Source organism: Coturnix japonica, chromosome 12 (genome assembly GCF_001577835.2).
Source record: "Coturnix japonica isolate 7356 chromosome 12, Coturnix japonica 2.1, whole genome shotgun sequence".
NCBI classification, from domain to species: Eukaryota; Metazoa; Chordata; class Aves; order Galliformes; family Phasianidae; genus Coturnix; species Coturnix japonica.
In genome coordinates, this window is record NC_029527.1 from 3,400,230 (window position 1) to 3,418,093 (window position 17,864).

General features: G+C 44.4%; 2 protein-coding genes across 7 annotated transcripts; both read left to right on the forward strand.

Annotated features, from left to right (window-relative positions):
- The first annotated feature begins 1,518 nt into the window (after nucleotides 1–1,518).
- CNBP (CCHC-type zinc finger nucleic acid binding protein) lies at nucleotides 1,519–10,910 on the forward strand. 6 transcript variants are annotated; one of them, XM_032447352.1, is made up of 5 exons: nucleotides 1,519–1,539; nucleotides 8,594–8,713; nucleotides 9,001–9,096; nucleotides 9,278–9,479; nucleotides 9,848–10,910. In XM_032447352.1, the coding sequence occupies exons 2-5, from the start codon at nucleotides 8,611–8,613 to the stop codon at nucleotides 9,963–9,965; spliced, it is 519 nt and encodes a 172-aa protein (XP_032303243.1). In that variant the 5' UTR covers nucleotides 1,519–1,539; nucleotides 8,594–8,610; the 3' UTR covers nucleotides 9,966–10,910. The 6 variants fall into 6 exon arrangements, with proteins under 6 accessions (XP_032303243.1, XP_015730228.1, XP_015730230.1 ...); XM_015874742.2 differs by lacking the exon at nucleotides 1,519–1,539 and adding an exon at nucleotides 1,820–1,936; XM_015874744.2 differs by lacking the exon at nucleotides 1,519–1,539 and adding an exon at nucleotides 1,820–1,936 and having other exon boundaries at nucleotides 9,281–9,479.
- A 482-nt stretch (nucleotides 10,911–11,392) lies between these two features.
- ISY1 (ISY1 splicing factor homolog) lies at nucleotides 11,393–17,844 on the forward strand. Its single transcript, XM_015874736.2, has 12 exons — nucleotides 11,393–11,603; nucleotides 11,710–11,732; nucleotides 12,530–12,581; nucleotides 13,833–13,898; nucleotides 14,612–14,654; nucleotides 14,821–14,933; nucleotides 15,487–15,604; nucleotides 15,787–15,909; nucleotides 16,785–16,891; nucleotides 17,036–17,122; nucleotides 17,305–17,422; nucleotides 17,578–17,844. The coding sequence occupies exons 1-11, from the start codon at nucleotides 11,601–11,603 to the stop codon at nucleotides 17,410–17,412; spliced, it is 843 nt and encodes a 280-aa protein (XP_015730222.1). The 5' UTR covers nucleotides 11,393–11,600; the 3' UTR covers nucleotides 17,413–17,422; nucleotides 17,578–17,844.
- Nucleotides 17,845–17,864: the final 20 nt, after the last annotated feature.

Genomic DNA, 17,864 nt, shown 5'->3' on the forward strand with positions numbered 1-17,864 from the left:
TTAAACACAATTCCTAATCATTATTTTAGGTATCTTTGGCTTTGAAAAATCCCTCGTGCAAAATGAAGTAATATTTACTTTAAAAATAAAAATACATGGCAGAGAAGCAATGGCAATTGCTCAGCAACAAGAACAGTTTTCCACCAACGTGTCCAACTATGTGGGGGAAAACAACGCAAGAACACTGGCTTCAAGATGTGATTTAACATGATTTGGCTCTTCGTCCAACACTTCTAAGAACTGCCTGCATTAAGAAAGATATATTGCTGAAACAGCAGGTTTACCATCCACTCTTACTGTACGTGAGCTCCTTTGAACACTGTTACTCACCAGTTGTTGAGGTTTGGAATGTTTGGACAGAGCAAACACAGTGGAGGAATCCTGAGCTGACATAAACTTTTCTTTGTACCTAAGAAAGTTGAAGACTTTGCATTTCTAACTTCTTCGCTGTCTACCTTGTTTTCTGTAGGAAATACTGACTGCACCAGGGAACAGCTGTCATGCTTTTCGCTTTTGTAATTGAGCTGCAAGACTATCCCTGCCTAAATATGAAAGAGAAACCTGCAGAACAAGAATTGCAAGCTTCACTGAGATATAACACGCCAAATTAATTCTGGAGGTAAGTACACAGAACAAAACACTGATCTGCTGGGGGAAGATTTCATTCATTACAGTGAAGAATAGCCTAACCTATTTTATATTATAACATCAGTGGAGTTGTATTTGAGGCAATACACTTTCAGTGGACGTTCATTTGTCACCAGCAGTAACTCCTCAGTAATGCACTTTCACTCACAGCTGCTCCCTACTTTCATGTCAGCTCACAGACATTATATGATTTGAAGTTGCTCCAAATCAAAGAGTTTTGATTCCTTCAAGGGAATGTACAGACTGTATCACTCACAGAACTTCGTATGGCACAGTCTGCAGGTTACAACTGATGTAAGTGTGGGATTTCCTGCCCTCACAGACAGTACAACCAGCAGAATGCTGGAGTTAGAGAAGTTCTTACAATCGTTTTGTCAACCTGAAGTTCTTGGGTCAACAAAGCGATGTGAAGGACACACGTTGTCCTTCCTATTAAAACAAACCGAACCACAGCGCTGTCAGAGGAGGCGCACAGCCTGAGGTGATGGTACTGAACTAGTCGGTAATACTATCACAGCGATGCGTTTATCTGAGTAAACGTGCTTTAATCATTCATTGTTTCACAGCAAATCCTTCATGTATCTGCCGGTTTGAATGTGGGAACCCATCACAGTCTCCGTTTATCCCTATCTCAGCAGCCCGGCCGCGTCCACCATTTCATCGCGCTGCCGCCAGCCCCGTCAAGATGGCGGCCGCCGCTCCGCGCGTTCCCGCCTCGCCACGACCCCGCGCTCTCCACAGCGGCCAGCCCCGCTCCGGAGCACCGCAGGGAGGCGGGAGCGTGCGGGGACACGGAGGGGCTGAGGCAGCACAACGGGAGAAACCCCCGAGGCTTTTTGCTGCGTCACCGGGATGGGGGAAGGGAGAGGAGAAACCGGAGCTGCTTGTGTGGTGAGTCACAGTGCGAGCGGCAGGGACGGGATGGGACGGGAGGTGCCGCAGTGCCCAGCAGCAGCACGGCTACACACGGCTGCGCCCGCTACCCCTCACAGCCCCACACTGAGCAGCCGCCAGCGGGAGGGGGTTCCTTCCCGCCTTCCGGCAGCCATGATTGGCCGTCCACATTCTCGACTCCGATTGGCCACCCGGAAAAGCGTTTTCGCTCTCATTGGCCGAGAGGCGGACTCCAGCGAGCCGTGTGCAGAGTTGTAGGGCCGGGCGGGGCCATCTAGGGGAGAGTGCGCGGGGCCGTGTGCAAACCGCGTGTGGCGCAGCCAGAAGGAGCCGGAGCAGCGGGACATTGAGACGGGACCGAGCGGAGCTGCCGCAGCGGGAACGGAGACTGCGGGTATAAAGCGCCGTGTGGGGCGGGGGGAGCCGGGAGGAGCCGGGCGGCGGGACGGGAGCGGGGGATGGCGGCACAGGAAGGCGGGATGATGGCGGTGGCGCACTACGGCCTAGTGCGCGGGAAAGTGGGGACGGCCGCGATCGGGCGGACACGGAGCGGGTGGGGGGAGGAAGGGGACGGGGGGAGACGGGACGGAGCGGGCCGGGCCGGCTGGGGGCTGTGTGATGGGACGGCTGGGGGCTGCGGGACGGGACTGGCTGGGTGCTGCTGGACGCTGCTGGGCGGCGGCGCTGAGTCGAGCGCTGGCGGCTGCGGCTCCGTGTCGTTCTGGGGGATGGGAGGCCCGGTCGGGGGGGCCGTCCCGCTCCTCTCCTGCTCGAGGTGGCGGCGCCTTCCCTTGGGGTGTATCGCTGTTCCTCTCGGCCTTGGTCCATCGGCGGCTCGTTCTGCTCTACGGGCCTGGTGCGGGCACCGCATGGCGGATGCGGGCCGGGAGCGGCGCCGCGTTACAGGGGAAGGAGAAGGAGAAGGCCGGGACCGGGGTGGAATGAAACCGCTTCTGCTTTTTAACCATTTTTCTGTGTCTTTAAGTCTCTCCCTCAGTCCGCTCCGCCGCACGGACGGGGCTCGCTGCCGGAGGTAGCGCGGTGTCGGCCCGTCACCACGTGGCTCCCCACGTGCTGGGCCGCCGCGGGCTGAGGGTCGAGGTGTTGCAACTGTGGGGTTCAGACGACGGGCGCGGCCGGTGCCCTGCAGTACATCCAATGTGACCTATAAATGGATAGGAAAAACACGCTGTCACATCCACAGCACCGACCTGCTGAGCTGCTTTTTTTTTTTTTTCTTTTTAAAGTTCCTGTCAGACATAGTTTTCAAGTAGCTGCTGTTACTCATTCAATATCCGGAACGGTCCTAAGGAATCATTACATGTAATAGTATGTTTTGCTTTAATTTCAGCACTTAATTAGATCCCTTCACTATCGTGTTTTCTTCCTTAGTGCAGAGTGGCATAGAGAGCCGCCCTGTGCCCATCCTGCAGGTGGGATGCCAGGGCTCCATAATAGCCATGTTAGTGCCATGTCTAACCTGTCCTTGGGCTTTTTCCCATTAACTAATTTTATTAATACAACCTTTGTGCATTACTAACATTGCTCACTTCAGTTTGAAACTGTGTCCAAATAGCAATAACAATTAAAAGGGAAAGAAGAAATAAATATATTTGGCAAACTGTATGTCATACCTGTACAACTAACCAGTAGAGATGGGCAGGAAGGGCTCTTCTTCTGCAGGTTGGCTTGAACTTCCAAGCTGCCTCCTTTGAGTAATGAAGTATTGTTATTTGGAGGTCAGAATACTTAATTTTATAAGTTAAGTAAAACCTGGAGGCCCAGGCATGGGCCTGTAGCATGTTTTCAGGTTACAGGTGGGGAAGTTCAACTAAAGATATACTGAGTAGTTTCCATGGCAGTACTGTGTCCTGGACTTCGGAATTCCCAAACGTTTTTCCTAGGGAAATAATAAAACCCTCCTTGAATAGCTATTATTTTAAATGAGTGGTATTTTAACTACTCCACTGAAACTGGATGCTCGTACTTTGCTAGTATTGCTTTATATTTCTTCTGAAAAAGCAGAGGTCTGCTTGGTATTGCATAGGATTTGTAACATTTCAAGTGGGCTCTGTCTGGTGTATCGCATTGAGTATAGTATGGTAGATGGGTCACCACAGCCTGCATGGAAGTGGGTGGTGTATAACAGCATTTGCCCAAGGGGTCTCAAGTACACAGGGTTAGTGATTTCTCTCTAGTCTGTCCCTTGGAGGGTGAAGTCCTGTTAATATCAGATTGATGCTTGTAGCTCAAAGAGAGCATTTGGTAAGTATAATGACTATAGTTGCCTCTGCATTCAGCTTGAACTGTTAGCAAGCTGTTGAATTTGAAGGAACTGCCAGCATTGAGAGGAATCTTGAGTAATACATCACTTGTAGTTGCAACAGTTCTGTGTTGCTCCAAAGCATTAATGTTGCTCACAGTATATTCCTTCCTATTTTAGTCCATCCCTTACACAAACCAGTGCTTGTACAGAAGAAAGGACTGCTCATTCATTTCTAAGAGATGTTACAGTACTGGACAGGAGTTGCTATTCAGTGTTTGTGGCTTTTCATGCTACGAAATATGATCTGAAGTGTGTGTAAAGGACAGAGAAGTTATTAACTGGCAATACTTAAGTAAGTAATGTTAAATTGCTTCCTAAACTAGGCAAAGGGAAACGTGTTTAGGGTGGGAGACATTAGTTTTATGGACCTGATCTTTCCTCCTTTGGAGCTTCCCACATTACAATTCTATTGCCTCTGCGTGGAGCAGAGCGGGGTCTGGTAAAGAAAAATACATTACTGCTGCCTCTGTTACACAAAACTTGCAGTGTTTTTTCTGTGTGGCAAAAGGCAATATCAAAAGGTGGAACTTCTGCTACGTGTTGCATTGCTCAGGGTTGTTCTGAATAAATTCTAGCTTCAACATGTCAATTAATTCTGGAGGTTGTAGTCAAACGTCTTTCAGATAACTGGAGTAAGTGTTCAGCACTGGAGTGTTGCCAGAATGCTTGGCTTCCCTAATTGGAACAGGGTGAGGTTAGTGGGAAATTCAGCTTCCTCATTACCAGAGGAGCTCAAGTTAGTTCTACTTTGATCTGCTGCAGCAGACTCCTAGGTGCTGTCTGAGAAAGTAGTAGCCATAGAACAAGGAACATCCCAGAGGAGCTTAGTGGGAGTTGTTTCCATTTTCTTCTCTAGTTGGGCTGCTGACTCAGACTGGGAAAGCTGAATGTGTCTGTGAAGACTGGAAGTTTAGAGCACCTCTAGAGAAAGTGTTCTGAGAAGCCACAGAAGAATGTGATTCATACTGCACTTGGGCAGAAGCATCTTGAGTTCGTCATGTCAAAGTTAGGTGCTAAAGCTGCAGTCAGAAGAGTCTCAAATCTGATTAGGAAACCATTGCAGTAATGCTGCTTTAGATGTGTGAGCTGCTCAGCTCTTCAACTTCAGTAGTAGGGTGGTTATCCAGAAGCAGGTCTGATGTAAATAGGATTCACTGAATAGCTGCAAGGTGATGATTTCAGCTTTGAACTACAGCTAAGAGTGTCTGTACAGTGAGATCTGGTAAATATCTGCATTCTCTCCTCCTCCTCAGGGGGATGTTATTTGAGGCAACTACGTTTGTTGTGTTTTAAAGTTCTGGAATTTTAACTGAACCACTGACTTGTTTTGACCAGGTTCAGATAAGCAAGATGAGCCTGCAGTTCTCCATTTTTCTTGTTGAGATTCTGGTGAGGTGAAAGGGGGGTAAAATTGTTGTGGAATGTAAGCAGAGGGGTGAGCTGACTTGTGTAACAATTTAAGAGCTACAGAAATCATTGGTAGATGTGACTGAGTGGAAACAACCTGAGCCTTGGTGCAGGAGGCTCAGTGAAGGTGGCCTTGGTAGATAAAAGGGGCTGCTGAGAACTAATCTGTAATGACTCCATGAAGAAGTAGCAGCAAATAGAGGAGAACTTAAACTACTTTAATTTTTGTCTTGTAAGCAACTGAATGATGAAGCTGTGTCCAAACTGTTTGTAGGGTATCCATTTAAGGACTTGTCTTCTGAACAGGCCTTTGCTGGATCCTGTTCATAAAAAGTGTGGCTTAATCTGAAAACTAAATTCTTACTCTTCTGACAGAGTTTACATTGTTGAGGAACTTTGCCCTGATTCTTAGAACGCGGGGTAAATTAAACTAGTATCAGTTAAATCAGTTAATCTAGTGAGTGAACTTGGATCCAGTTTCAGATCTTCAAGAAAAGCACAAACATTGAACATTAAAATACTGGTGAGGTCCAGGCAAACTGTGAGGTGCTTTCATGTGTTTAAAGTACCTGAGCATGGTGTAGTGTGCTTTGTAATGGTGTCGATTGCAGCTGTATCCTTCAGAGATCTCTGAGTTCAGGGAAAAAAGCAGATCATTGAAGAGTATGGTTGGGAGGTGAATCTGTCTTGTTCAAGCTGTTTTCTGTCTTTCTCTGGATTTCTCACTGTTTGCCTCATCTTACTTAGCCACTTTGATAAATACCAGAAGATTTAATAAGAGTTTTTCTCTTGGAGTATTTAAAAAGTTCGGCTCGGATGTAGAAGTGCTTCTCAGATTCCTCTGGAGCAGTGAGTGCTGTGCTTTGTGCACCTCATGCCTATGGTTACTGTTAGAGGAGATGTGGGCTGGCAGCAAATCCTGTTTGAAAAACTTGCACTGTGTTTCTAAAGGAGATGCAGTTCACCTATAGAACTCAGTGCACATCAGCTTGACTGTGTGTATTAGATATGCAGGTAACTGCTGGGGATGGTTCCCCATCACTTGTGTTGAAGTGTCAAGTGCATGGTTTGAATGAGACCCTGGGAATGGATCTAAAGATGTATTCCTGTTCAGTTCAAACTGTTCTTGAGAAGCACAGAATGTTGTGCCAGCTCCTGTTGTGCAGTGTTTTAATGCGGTGACTTGTGAGGACTGCAAGCTGAGTGAGGAGTTTGTCTTGACACACAAATGGGAGGCTCCATTTTGTCCCTCTCGAAATGAGAAGCAGCATCAAGTATTGAGGTGCCTGAGCTCCTGCAGCTGGCTTTGCCTGTGTTTTCTGCTGTGTCAACATGGTTGCTATGAAAACAAGCATAAACAATGGCACAGAATGCCAGCTGCTGCCACCATAAGAGAGCTCTTCACCTCTGGGTGTCCTAATAAGTTTGAAACTTTGAACACTGACATGGAGCAGTAAATACCTGTTAGCATGTGAAGAGAGATATTAAAAAAGTACTTACTGTATCTCAGGCACTCATGCAGCCAGTTGTTTTATTCTTAGCATCTGCTTGCATCCTTTTACTGCAGAATTTCATTGTGAAGAGCAGCTGGAAGGTAGATGTGGGATTACAGAAGTAGTGCGTGAAACTTCTTATCTCTGGGATTTTGATTTCTCCTGCTTTTACTGTGGTGGGAGAGATAGATGGTTATTATGTAGGTGACTGAGGAGGAACGAACTGTTCTGAGAGAGGAGTGGCTGAAAAGCCACAGAAATCCATTCTGCATTCAAATACCTTAAAAATAACTGAATAAAAACTCATGTTTATATCTTAGATGGATATAGTATATTATGAATATAGTATATCCCAGCGCTGGAGTGCTAGTTCTGGTTCCTTCTTGAGATCGTGTCTTCCTGCTGCTTTTGTAGGGACTTTCTTTGCAATGCTGTGTATTCATGTTCCTGCTGATTTGGGATGTTGGACAGTTTTGTTTTTTAAAGATCGGTATTTCTGCTCATAAGACTAAGTGCTCACTTCTTACTTAAAAGTATCCCTATGGGAACATACAGATAATGTTTCTGTTCTGGTATCAGACTTGATCTAAAAACAGATTCCATAACGTGGAGAAACTGTAGGAAAAATAGTCTGGAGGTAAGATAAGGTAGCAGACATACTGCTAATAATTGTACTGCCATTAAGCTGAGAGTAATGAATTGGGAGAGGCCTTAGCAGCATTCAGGCAGTTTGAGTTTCATGAAAGCAAAGCTTAATGTGCACATTTCTAAATCATTGTACTTTAAACTTAAATATTTGACTGAAGCCTAATTTAACTTGTTCTTTTGTTTCTAGTAGTCTTGCCTTGTTTTACACCTTGGGGGGGGGGGAGGTGAAAGTCCTGTGACTGCAATCTGTTTTAACATTCCCCATCCTGAATGCTTCTCAGTGTCTGTGGCAGGCTGACTTTTCTGCTCAATGAACCACCTTCCTCCATTCCCCAATATGGGCAAAAGTGGTTTGTACTGTCATGGACAGACATGCCTATCTGATGTTTCCCGAGCATTCTAAGGATGTTTTCCAAGTTAGCCTTGTTGATATCTGGCCAGTGTCTGGTGTCTCTTAAGGAGCCAGATGTCTTAAACATTTTCTTCTGTGTAAACTGAGTGAATAGTGAAGTATGTACCCTGAACTGTGAGTTAATGTATTGAAATAAACTGAGAAATGGTGGTCCCTCAGGTCAGGTATAACTGCTCCTTCAGTTGTAGAGGAACTGTAGTCTTCCATATAACTGCATTGTAGCTTACTCTTACAGGACACTTCTAGAATGTGTTACATAGGATATATATATCTCAATGTAGAATTGATTAGTGAATAAACTGTATGTAGCTGCCATCCATGTATTCCCATGAGAAATGTAATGGCTACCAGGAAGAAATAATTCATAGGTAGAAATAGCTGCCTTTGAGCTTAACCAAGTGATAAGGAAGAGGCAGTTGCTAAAGGTGAGAATGACAGTGCAGTTAAAACAGTAGTGAAGAAATGCACTTCTGCCCATTTTTGAGTACTTTGTAAACATTCAGGGTGAAGACTGGCTGCAAACGCCGATGAAAGTGAAGGTTGTGTCTAGTGCATTGTGGTTTAGAGCTTCTAGAAGCTGTCTCTTATCATGACTTAAATACTATTGCAGTGGTTATGTCTGAGAAAATTCAAGTCATAAGTTCTGCTTTGTTTTCCATCCCTACACTAGAAGGGCATGAAACCTCTTAAGTTTCTTGCTTTAATGTTTGGTTGAGGGACAATGTTCTGAAAGTGTGTTTTTGTTGTTGTTTTTTTTCTCCTCAGGCAGGTGATCTGCAGCCATGAGCAGCAACGAATGCTTCAAGTGCGGACGCACTGGCCATTGGGCCCGGGAGTGCCCAACTGGGATTGGCCGTGGTCGTGGGATGAGAACCCGTGGCAGAGGTAACTGCTGGGCTGGGTGTTGTGTTGTTGTACAGCGAGGCCACTCGCTATTCAAAGCTGGCTGCTTTCAGCAGTGTGTAAAATAGCCTCTGGTCTGCCAAGAAGTAGTACTGAATTTGTTAATGAAGTTACCTGGTTCATAACTCTATAGGAGATAATTCTTTTCCATGGTTTCTGAGACTAAACCTAATTTGTCAGTAGTTCAGGTGGCAGAGTCCTTGATTAACACTCAGAGATGAAGTTAAGAACATTCTTAAGCTTTTTTTCCTCTTGTTACTCATATCAAGCAGGCTTCCAGTTCATGTCTTCATCTCTCCCGGACATCTGTTACCGCTGTGGTGAGTCTGGCCATCTTGCCAAGGACTGTGATCTTCAGGAGGATGGTAAGTATCAATAAATATTCTCTCTCTTCAATTACATGGATGGAGGCCTGTGGTTGAAGAGAAGGATGTTGTATGCTCATCATAATTAGTTGGAACAGACAAAAGTCCTTCATTAAGAGCATGCTATGCTTCACTTAACCAAGGTTTTATAGTCTTGTTTGGTATGTTTTTCTTATTGTGGAAGCCTGCTATAACTGCGGTAGAGGTGGCCATATTGCTAAGGACTGCAAGGAGCCGAAGAGAGAGAGAGAGCAGTGCTGCTACAACTGTGGCAAACCTGGCCACCTGGCTCGTGACTGTGACCATGCGGACGAGCAGAAATGCTACTCGTGTGGAGAGTTTGGACACATTCAAAAAGACTGCACCAAAGTGAAATGCTATAGGTAAGAGCTGAGGGAAAAGGTGGAAGTGTGAACTGCATTCTTCCTCTTACTTGGAGGAGATTAAGCTTCAAACCTTGGGTGTAGCTTACTTTGAGAAACAGCTATCCACTGATACTCAAAGCCGAGAGCTGTTAAATCAGTTTGAAAAGCCAGCTTCAAAATCCTGCTTGTTCTGTAAACCCAGGCCTGTACCAGCTGCAGATCTTCTAGCATGTACAGTAATGACGGAGTGGATCAGCTGGGGAATGGTTCTTTGCTATTGTTAAAGACCATAACAGTAGATAACTTGCTTGGCAGAGTAGATTTGCTTTTCTGTGCAACTAATGAATGGTTTAATTAAAGTATTGTTCTTTTTACCCCTTTCCCAGGTGTGGTGAAACTGGCCATGTAGCCATCAACTGCAGCAAGACCAGTGAAGTCAACTGCTATCGCTGCGGCGAGTCAGGGCACCTTGCACGGGAATGCACAATTGAAGCTTCAGCCTAATTATTTTCCTTTGTCGCCCCTCCTTTTTCTGATTGATGGTTGTATTATTTTTCTCTGAATCCTCTTCACTGGCCAAAGGTTGGCAGATAGAGGCTACTCCCAGGCCAGTGAGCTTTACTTGCCGTGTAAAAGGAGGAAAGGGGTGGAAAAATCAACTTTCTGCATTTAACTACAAAAATGTTTATGTTTAGTTTGGTAGAGGTGTTATGTATAATGCTTTGTTAAAGAACCCCCTTTCCGTGCCACTGGTGAATAGGGATTGATGAGTGGGAAGAGTTGAGTCAGACCAGCAAAAAACCCTCTCTGGGTTCCATGGAAGCGATCCTATGCAGGAGAAAAGATATTCTGGAAGTGTCTGAACTTCCTCATAACTTTAATTTTATTGCAATGGCCTTGGATTGTCTGACCTCAGTAGCTGTTAACACCAAGTAATATCTGTATCAGGCCCTACCTAGAGCATATAGCTGAGTGGGAGTAAATACACAAGATGCACATGCCTGTTGATGGCCACGAGAGAGAGAGAAATCAGGAATAAACCTTAAAATAACAGTAAATCCAGTCAGTGAATGTCCATGTTGGAGAAACAGAACGTAATGGGAAGTTTTGAATCAATACTTCAAAGTAAATCCGAAACCCAGACATCAGTGCTCACAGCATCTAAAATTGGAGCTATTCAGGAGTTGCAAATAAATGCATTTTCACAGAAATCAAGATGTTATTTTTGTATACTATATCACTTAGACAACTGAGTTTCATTTGCTTGTAATCAGTTTTTAAAGTAAGATGGTAAAAGCAATTGAAGTCCTAGAACATAGAAAATGTAATTTTAAACTATCAATAAAGCTGGAGGAGGAAGGGGAGTTTGGCTAAAATTCTTTGTTTATTTTTGGTTTCCATGTACACGGTGCAAAATGACATTAAAAGGGGTATGTGGAGGTGTGAAAAGCTCCGTTTGGACTTATTTTGTTCTGCCTTACACCGAGTTTGGTCCCATAGCATCACACTGTCCATGTGCAGCCCTTGTTCAGGCTGCTCAGCTGCCTGTGCCCTGTGTGTGCTGTGGGCATCGGCTGCTTTGGTGCGGATAAAGTGTTCCTTCCATTCTGACACTGTTGGAGGCACAAGGTGCTTTAGATGTAACCTGCAGTGCTTTCATGGTGTGCTGTCAGCACAGACTGCTTTATAAAAGGCTGAGCAGTGTAAGGACACGCTGCTTGTGTACTTTGTCCTATGGACTAACTCATTATGAATTTACACCTGTGGAACTGGCAGTAAAAACGTGATGTTTCCATATGGTGTGAACGCAGGCAGCCTGGCTGGCTGTAAGGAGGTTGTAAGGCAGCTGCAGGAGGAGCCGGGCTGTACTGCTGGCTTTGTGGTGGCTGTACAGCTGCCTTTATACCGGGCTGTCCCCTTTATGCCTTCCCCTCTCCACGCTGTGCCGGCTCCTGCCCTTGTTTCATACCGTCGCTCCCGTCCTGGTTCTGATCCCCCGGGTCGCGCATGCGCGGATGGAGCGGCCCTCCGAGCGGAAGTCGTAACTCCATTCCACCCTCTGAGTCGTAGTTCCGCTTCCGTTGTGTCGGCACATCTTCCGGCCCTTCCTGAGGTGGCGGTGCGCGCTCAGTTGCAGCCATGGTGAGAGCGGCCCGGCCCCTCGTTGTCCTGCGGTGTCCGGGGGTGATGGGAGCAGGGCGGTGTCCGCGGAGGCCGCCTGGAATAACGCTTCTGTTTTCCCTTCCAGGCTCGGAACGCGGAGAAAGCCATGTGAGTACGGGGGGTGCCGGCTGGTCGGGCCTGTGCTCGCTCCCCGCAGCTCGGGGGCTGGAGCAGCTCCCCTATGAGGACCGGCTGAGGGAGTTGGGTTTGTTCAGCCTGGAGAAGAGAAGGTTGCGGGGTGACCTCATTGCAGCCTTTCAGTACCTGAAGGGAACTTACTGCCAGGAGCAGAGTAAACTCTTGAAAAGGGCTGATAAAACCATTTCCTCGTGTCATGTTATTAAGTTAAAAGAGGGAAGATTTAGGTTGGATGTTAGGGGGAAGGTCTTTACTAGGAGAGTGGTTAGGCCCTGGAACAGGCTGCCCAGGGAGGTTGTGGATGCCCCGTCCTTGGAGGTGTTCAAGGCCAGGTTGGACGGGGCCCTGGGCAACCTGATCTAGTAAAGGTGTATGTTTGGTGGCCCTGCCAGGCAGGGGGGTTGGAACTACATGATCCTTGAGGTCCCTTCCAACCCGGGTCATCCTGAGATTCTGTTTTGTTTCCCATTGGTGCTGGGTGTATTTTGATGCCTATAACCTGTTGGTGCCCTTTGCTGTTAAAAATCGAACGTGCTGAAATTTGCTAAATAGAAAAATAGAGTTTGTTTGTCCAATAAATAAAGCAGCGAGGATTGCTAGAGTTGAAGCAGTTGCTGCTGAGAAGAGGTGGTAAATGGATGCTCAATTCTTGGTTTTCTACCAGCTGCTCTAAAGTCAATGGCAAAAGGTGCAGCAGAACTTGTTACAGCTGGAGTGTAGATGTGTAGAAGGAAATGTTACTTTCTTTGTTTTTCTGCAATTCTCAGGACAGCCTTGGCAAGGTTTCGTCAAGCTCAGCTGGAAGAAGGAAAAGTGAAGGTACGTTGTGAAACAAACAAACAGAAAGCCTTATGTACAGCTTTGTTAGCTCTGAGCAGGAGTGGCTGGTGTGCAAACCATATACGTACCTGTGTGACAGCTTCCAGAAGGTCTGTATGGACGCAGGTGTTGTATAGGAGGTGGATGTTGGCCATCTGGGAAGTGGTTCGTGTAGGAGCTGTGTTTCACAGTGTGACCAGAGAAAAATGCTGAAGAGAAGTTTCTTAAATAACCTGATTGGAAGCTCGTGTATTTGTATGTTTGAGAGGTACATTGGCTGGGCTGGTAATGGGGGAAAAATTGGACACCTTTTACATTTTATGTAATATTTTAGGAAGAATATCAAGTAGTGTAAAAAGCTGTAGTAGCAATTAACTGGAGGCAGTGTGCTGGATAGAAGATATCTATATATCTTTTTGAGATCTATCTTCTGCAGCTGTTACAGAATTTGATGCGCATGAGCCTGTTTTTACTGATTGTAATCACAGGGTTTGCTTGGATATTTTCCCAGAGAAGGTTGAAAAGTCCTTCTCATAATCTTCCCATTTGTTGCTATAACAATAATCTTGAAACAGGACCTTCAGGATCATTCTGAACTCGAGGTTTGCACATGACCCAACATTGGCGTGTCACTAAACCAACATGTGATGTCTGCAGCTGTACACAACTGCCTGATGTTTAAGGATAAACTTGTGGATGCACTGTAGGGAAAGAGTCAAAGTTCTTGCACACAGTCCTGGAAATAAGCTGAAATGTTACCTTGTGTGTGCAAGTCAGTGGATTGTGATGGTTAGGAAAATGGTGTTCTGGATGAATGATAGTTGGGAGGTGCTAAAATGAAGGGATCTTGGAGGAAAGTTACAGCATTTAGAAAGTAGCAATTGAGAAAGAAAGGCTTGAAATTAATAGCGGTGGAAAACAGTGAGTTTATTTAGATGGTGGTATACAAAAAACCACGTGAATTGCAGCTGTCTTAAACAGGACGTTGTTTTTGTACAACAGTATTATGGGATGATATGAATAAACATATGACAAGTTCTGCTTTGGATAACATTAAATTAAGGATATTGTAATATTCTTGATGGTTTAGTTTGGCAGGTCTGTAAATAGTCATTTTTTCCACTTATAAAAAATCAGTGGGAGCAGAAGGTACTGGAGGCTGGTACTGTAGTTTGGGACTAATTGAGAGGGAAATGCTGTGAATGTGTTGCTAGATTAAAGCTTTGCTGAGTCTGGCTTTTTATCAAATAGGAACGAAGACCTTTCCTTGCATCAGAGTGTAATGAATTGCCGAAAGCTGAGAAATGGAGACGGCAGGTAATGTGAAACTGTTGGCTTTTCTATTTCTATAACGGGTTGAACTCCTGTAAGCAGGCTGTCTGCAACAGAAGTGCTGAGTGTTTCTTCTTGAGTGTACTGGCAGTTAAATCACAGAATGCTTTACACTGGAGCGTGATATCATTCACCACACTTGTTCAGAGCTGATCCAGGCACATTTAACTACCTAGGGCCATATCCAATTTAGTTTTGTCTTATGGGACTGGGATTTCCTAGCTTTTTTTGGACCCCCGTGCAAGTCATTGAATCCATTCTTAATGAAGGTTGGTAAAATCCCTTGGCAAATCCTATATTGGGTTCTCCTAGTCACCACCTGAGTTTCTTTCTTCATTGGGAGCATTTTCTGGGTGGATTTGCTCTGTAACCTTTGGGAGCTGTGGTCAGGCTGACCAGCCTGTCAGACAGTTCTTTGTGCCCTTCTTTGCCTGAAAAATCAAAGGTGAAGTTGTTGGAAATATTTAGTAGGAATTTGGTTCTAATTACTGCTGTAAAATAATTCCATGTATTTTAAATCTTGAAGGTACTGGATTTGTCTGAATAAAATGTTGATATTTGAAATCATTAAGCTCAGATCTACTTTCTGGATCAGAACAACTTGTAGAAGGATCATTTTGGGTTTTCCGGTTGATTAGGAGTGGATTTTTTCTTCTTTCTTAATGGAGAAATTGACTTCTGTGCTGTTGTTCCATTAGATCATCGGGGAAATTTCCAAGAAAGTGGCACAGATTCAAAATGGTAAGTTTGTTCTAATAAAGTTTTGTTTTGAATCTGTAGTACTAACCAATTAGATTAAAAGTAATGGTAGTCTATGTGAGTTATATACCTAGAGTTGGATTAATTCTGAAGTGTTCCGGAGCTTCTTGTGAACTGCTTAATTTATTGCCTCTTTTCCCTCTGATAGCTGGATTGGGTGAATTCAGAATTCGGGACCTGAACGATGAAATAAACAAACTTCTGAGGGAAAAAGGGCACTGGGAAGTCCGAATAAGGGAGCTGGGAGGTCCTGATTATGCTGTAAGTGTGGATTATTTTGTACTGTGTGGTTCTTCTTACAAGTGACTGATAAGAAAAATCTGTTCAGTGTTTATTATTCATCCAGTTTACACTGGAGAGGAGTTTAATCCAGTCCCTGATTATTCTTTGTGGCATGATCTGACATCATTAGTGTGTAGGAAGATTTTAACTTGGGTCACCTTGTTACTGCTAAAAGTGAAGTAATGAGACTCTCACTTGCCAGAGCACTGAGTGTGTGTTTGTTGTCAGACATAGTGGGGCTTATTTGTGGGATAGCAAAACATAGTGGTACAGGGAATAAAAGAGCTTTAGATGTTTCATCAAGGTGAATCAGGTATGGACCCTTCATGGTTTACATTGTTGTTCTAACTGTGTGATTTCTAGTGTAAATAGATAGTATGTAACGAGGTATGGGGGCCTTTTACTTGTTGTCTATCAGTTCATACCACCCTACATCTGTTTTCTCAATCATTTATCCCATTATGATGCCCGGGAAAGCAGGACATAGAAGATGGAAGAGGAATAAAACAGTGACTGACTGTTTATTTTTCAGAGGATTGGACCGAGGATGTTGGATCACGAGGGAAAGGAAGTTCCGGGAAACAGAGGTTACAAATACTTTGGAGCTGCAAAGGATTTACCAGGAGTTAGAGAACTTTTTGAGAAGGAGCGTAAGTAAATATAAACTCTTCCTGAGTGTGGATCTACGTAGCAGTATCTCTTGAGAAGAATGTCTCCTGTAGTACACAGAAAATGCTAGTAACTGTATCTTGTCAGAAATGAGTGAGTTGCTTGGCAGGCTGAGTCAGGGCTTCTTATTTGCCATCTGAAAAATGAAATCATGTTCTTCCAGCCCTCCCACCACCCCGGAAAACTCGTGCAGAACTGATGAAATCCATTGATGCAGAGTACTATGGCTACAGGGATGAAGATGATGGTATTCTAGAGCCCCTGGAACAAGAACATGAGAAGAAAGGTATGCGAGATTCAAAACCCAACATGAATAATCAGTGAGTTTTGTTTGAAATAAGATGTATAGACATGGGTGTATCATTGTAACTTCAGTGTAGAGAAGAGTTGCTCTTAACTCTTCTTGAAGCAAAAACATTTTTTACTTGGCTTGTATGTTACTTCATGGTGATGTTCTGTGGTAATTCTGATTCTGGATCTCGCACCCTCTTTCCTGGGGAGACCTAATTCCAAACAGAGGGGCGCAGTTCTAAAATGAACGGTTAACTTTGTTTTCTATCTTGTTAAATAACAAGATGTAACATTCCTTTTCATGTCCCATGCCGTCAGTCCCAACTAAATACATCTTTTGAATGAGAGGCTCTTTTTTTTTCTCCCTACTGTCCTGTAGTGTTTTGGAACAAAGTAATGCTCTTGTCAGGCAAGTTCTTTGATCCTTCTACATCCTCGAGTTAATTCTCCCACTTGTAGCTGGCAGTGATTCCAACCTTACCTCTGAAATACTCTGCTTTGCCCAAATCCAGTGCATCTTAGTATCCATAAATATTAGGGTGGGCTCCTCAGCAGAAGAGGGAGAAATTTGCAGATACGAAAGGAGTGGAAAACAGCAGAAATAAGCTTTGGACTACTAGACAGTACCTGCAGGCAATACTGGACTAGATAAACCTGATTCTGACCCAGCACGTCAGCCCTAGGAAAAGCAATGAAGGAATTGGACATTTTCATGTTTTGGTTCTGCTCAAACCAAAGCCTTGGCTTGAGTTAATGTGGCTAATGTAACCTTGAATTTGTGTTTCTGTGCATGTTGCAAGGGATGTCTCATTTGATGGGGATGTCTCTTGATGAGTCAAGATATGCTTTCCATTTTCTTTTGCTAAACAGTTATAGCAGAAGCAGTGGAGAAATGGAAAATGGAGAGAGAAGCACGACTTGCGAGAGGTGATGAGGAGGAGGAGGAGGAAGTAAATATCTACGCTGTTGATGATGAGGTATGTGGTGGTTAAGGGGACAACTTGTAGTTGCTTGATCCTACACGCCTCCATCCTGCATTTGTGTATCCCCACTCTTTTTCTGTTTGGTTCCTTCTGGCAGAACTGTTTGACTTCGGCTTTTTTATTATTATTATTTTTCAGTCTGATGAGGAAGGTGGCAAAGAAAAAGAAGGTGAAGAAGGCCAACAGAAATTTATTGCACATGTTCCAGTGCCGTCCCAGCAGGAGGTAAGGCATAGAAAGCCGGACTGCACAGATGTGCTCCTTCTGTGATTTTATTCTGTAGCTGTTCAGTGCTCTTGTAAATGCTGTGAAATTGTTCAGAAATAAGGTACCACCACTATATCCATATATATCTTCATCATGATTTCAGCATTTCAATTAAGCTGAATGTGTTTTTATATTTGCAGATTGAGGAAGCTCTCGTGCGGAGAAAGAAGATGGAACTTCTTCAGAAATATGCTAGTGAAACTCTGATGGCACAGAGCGAAGAGGCAAAAAGACTTCTAGGATTATAACACCACACTAGTATGTCCTGTTGTTCCATGATCTATCCTAAAGCAACAGTTTCTTGTGTTCTGGTAGCAACAAATTTAAGCACTGAAAGTCCTGAAAGAGTAAATTGTGATTAAGTTGGTGTTTTTCTACAGAAGGAAAAACGCCCTTTTTGTTTTATCTGCTAGGATGACTTGAATTCTGGTGCTGAAAAAGATGGAGTCTACTTTAGATTCCTGCTTTGAAACAACTCGATGGGCACATGTTACGATTGGCTTTGAAGGTGATTTGCTTCTTTATACAATGTGTAACACGTCTAAATTTGTTGCCATCCTTATGGTTTTTAGCCGTGTCTGTGTGGATTGCCTGAATGCTGGATATTTCAGCAGCTGTTGTAAATACTTGCACCCTTACAATACTTTGTTCATTTTTAGTAAAATTTTTGTACGGACCAATGTCTTGTTTCTTTCTGGCT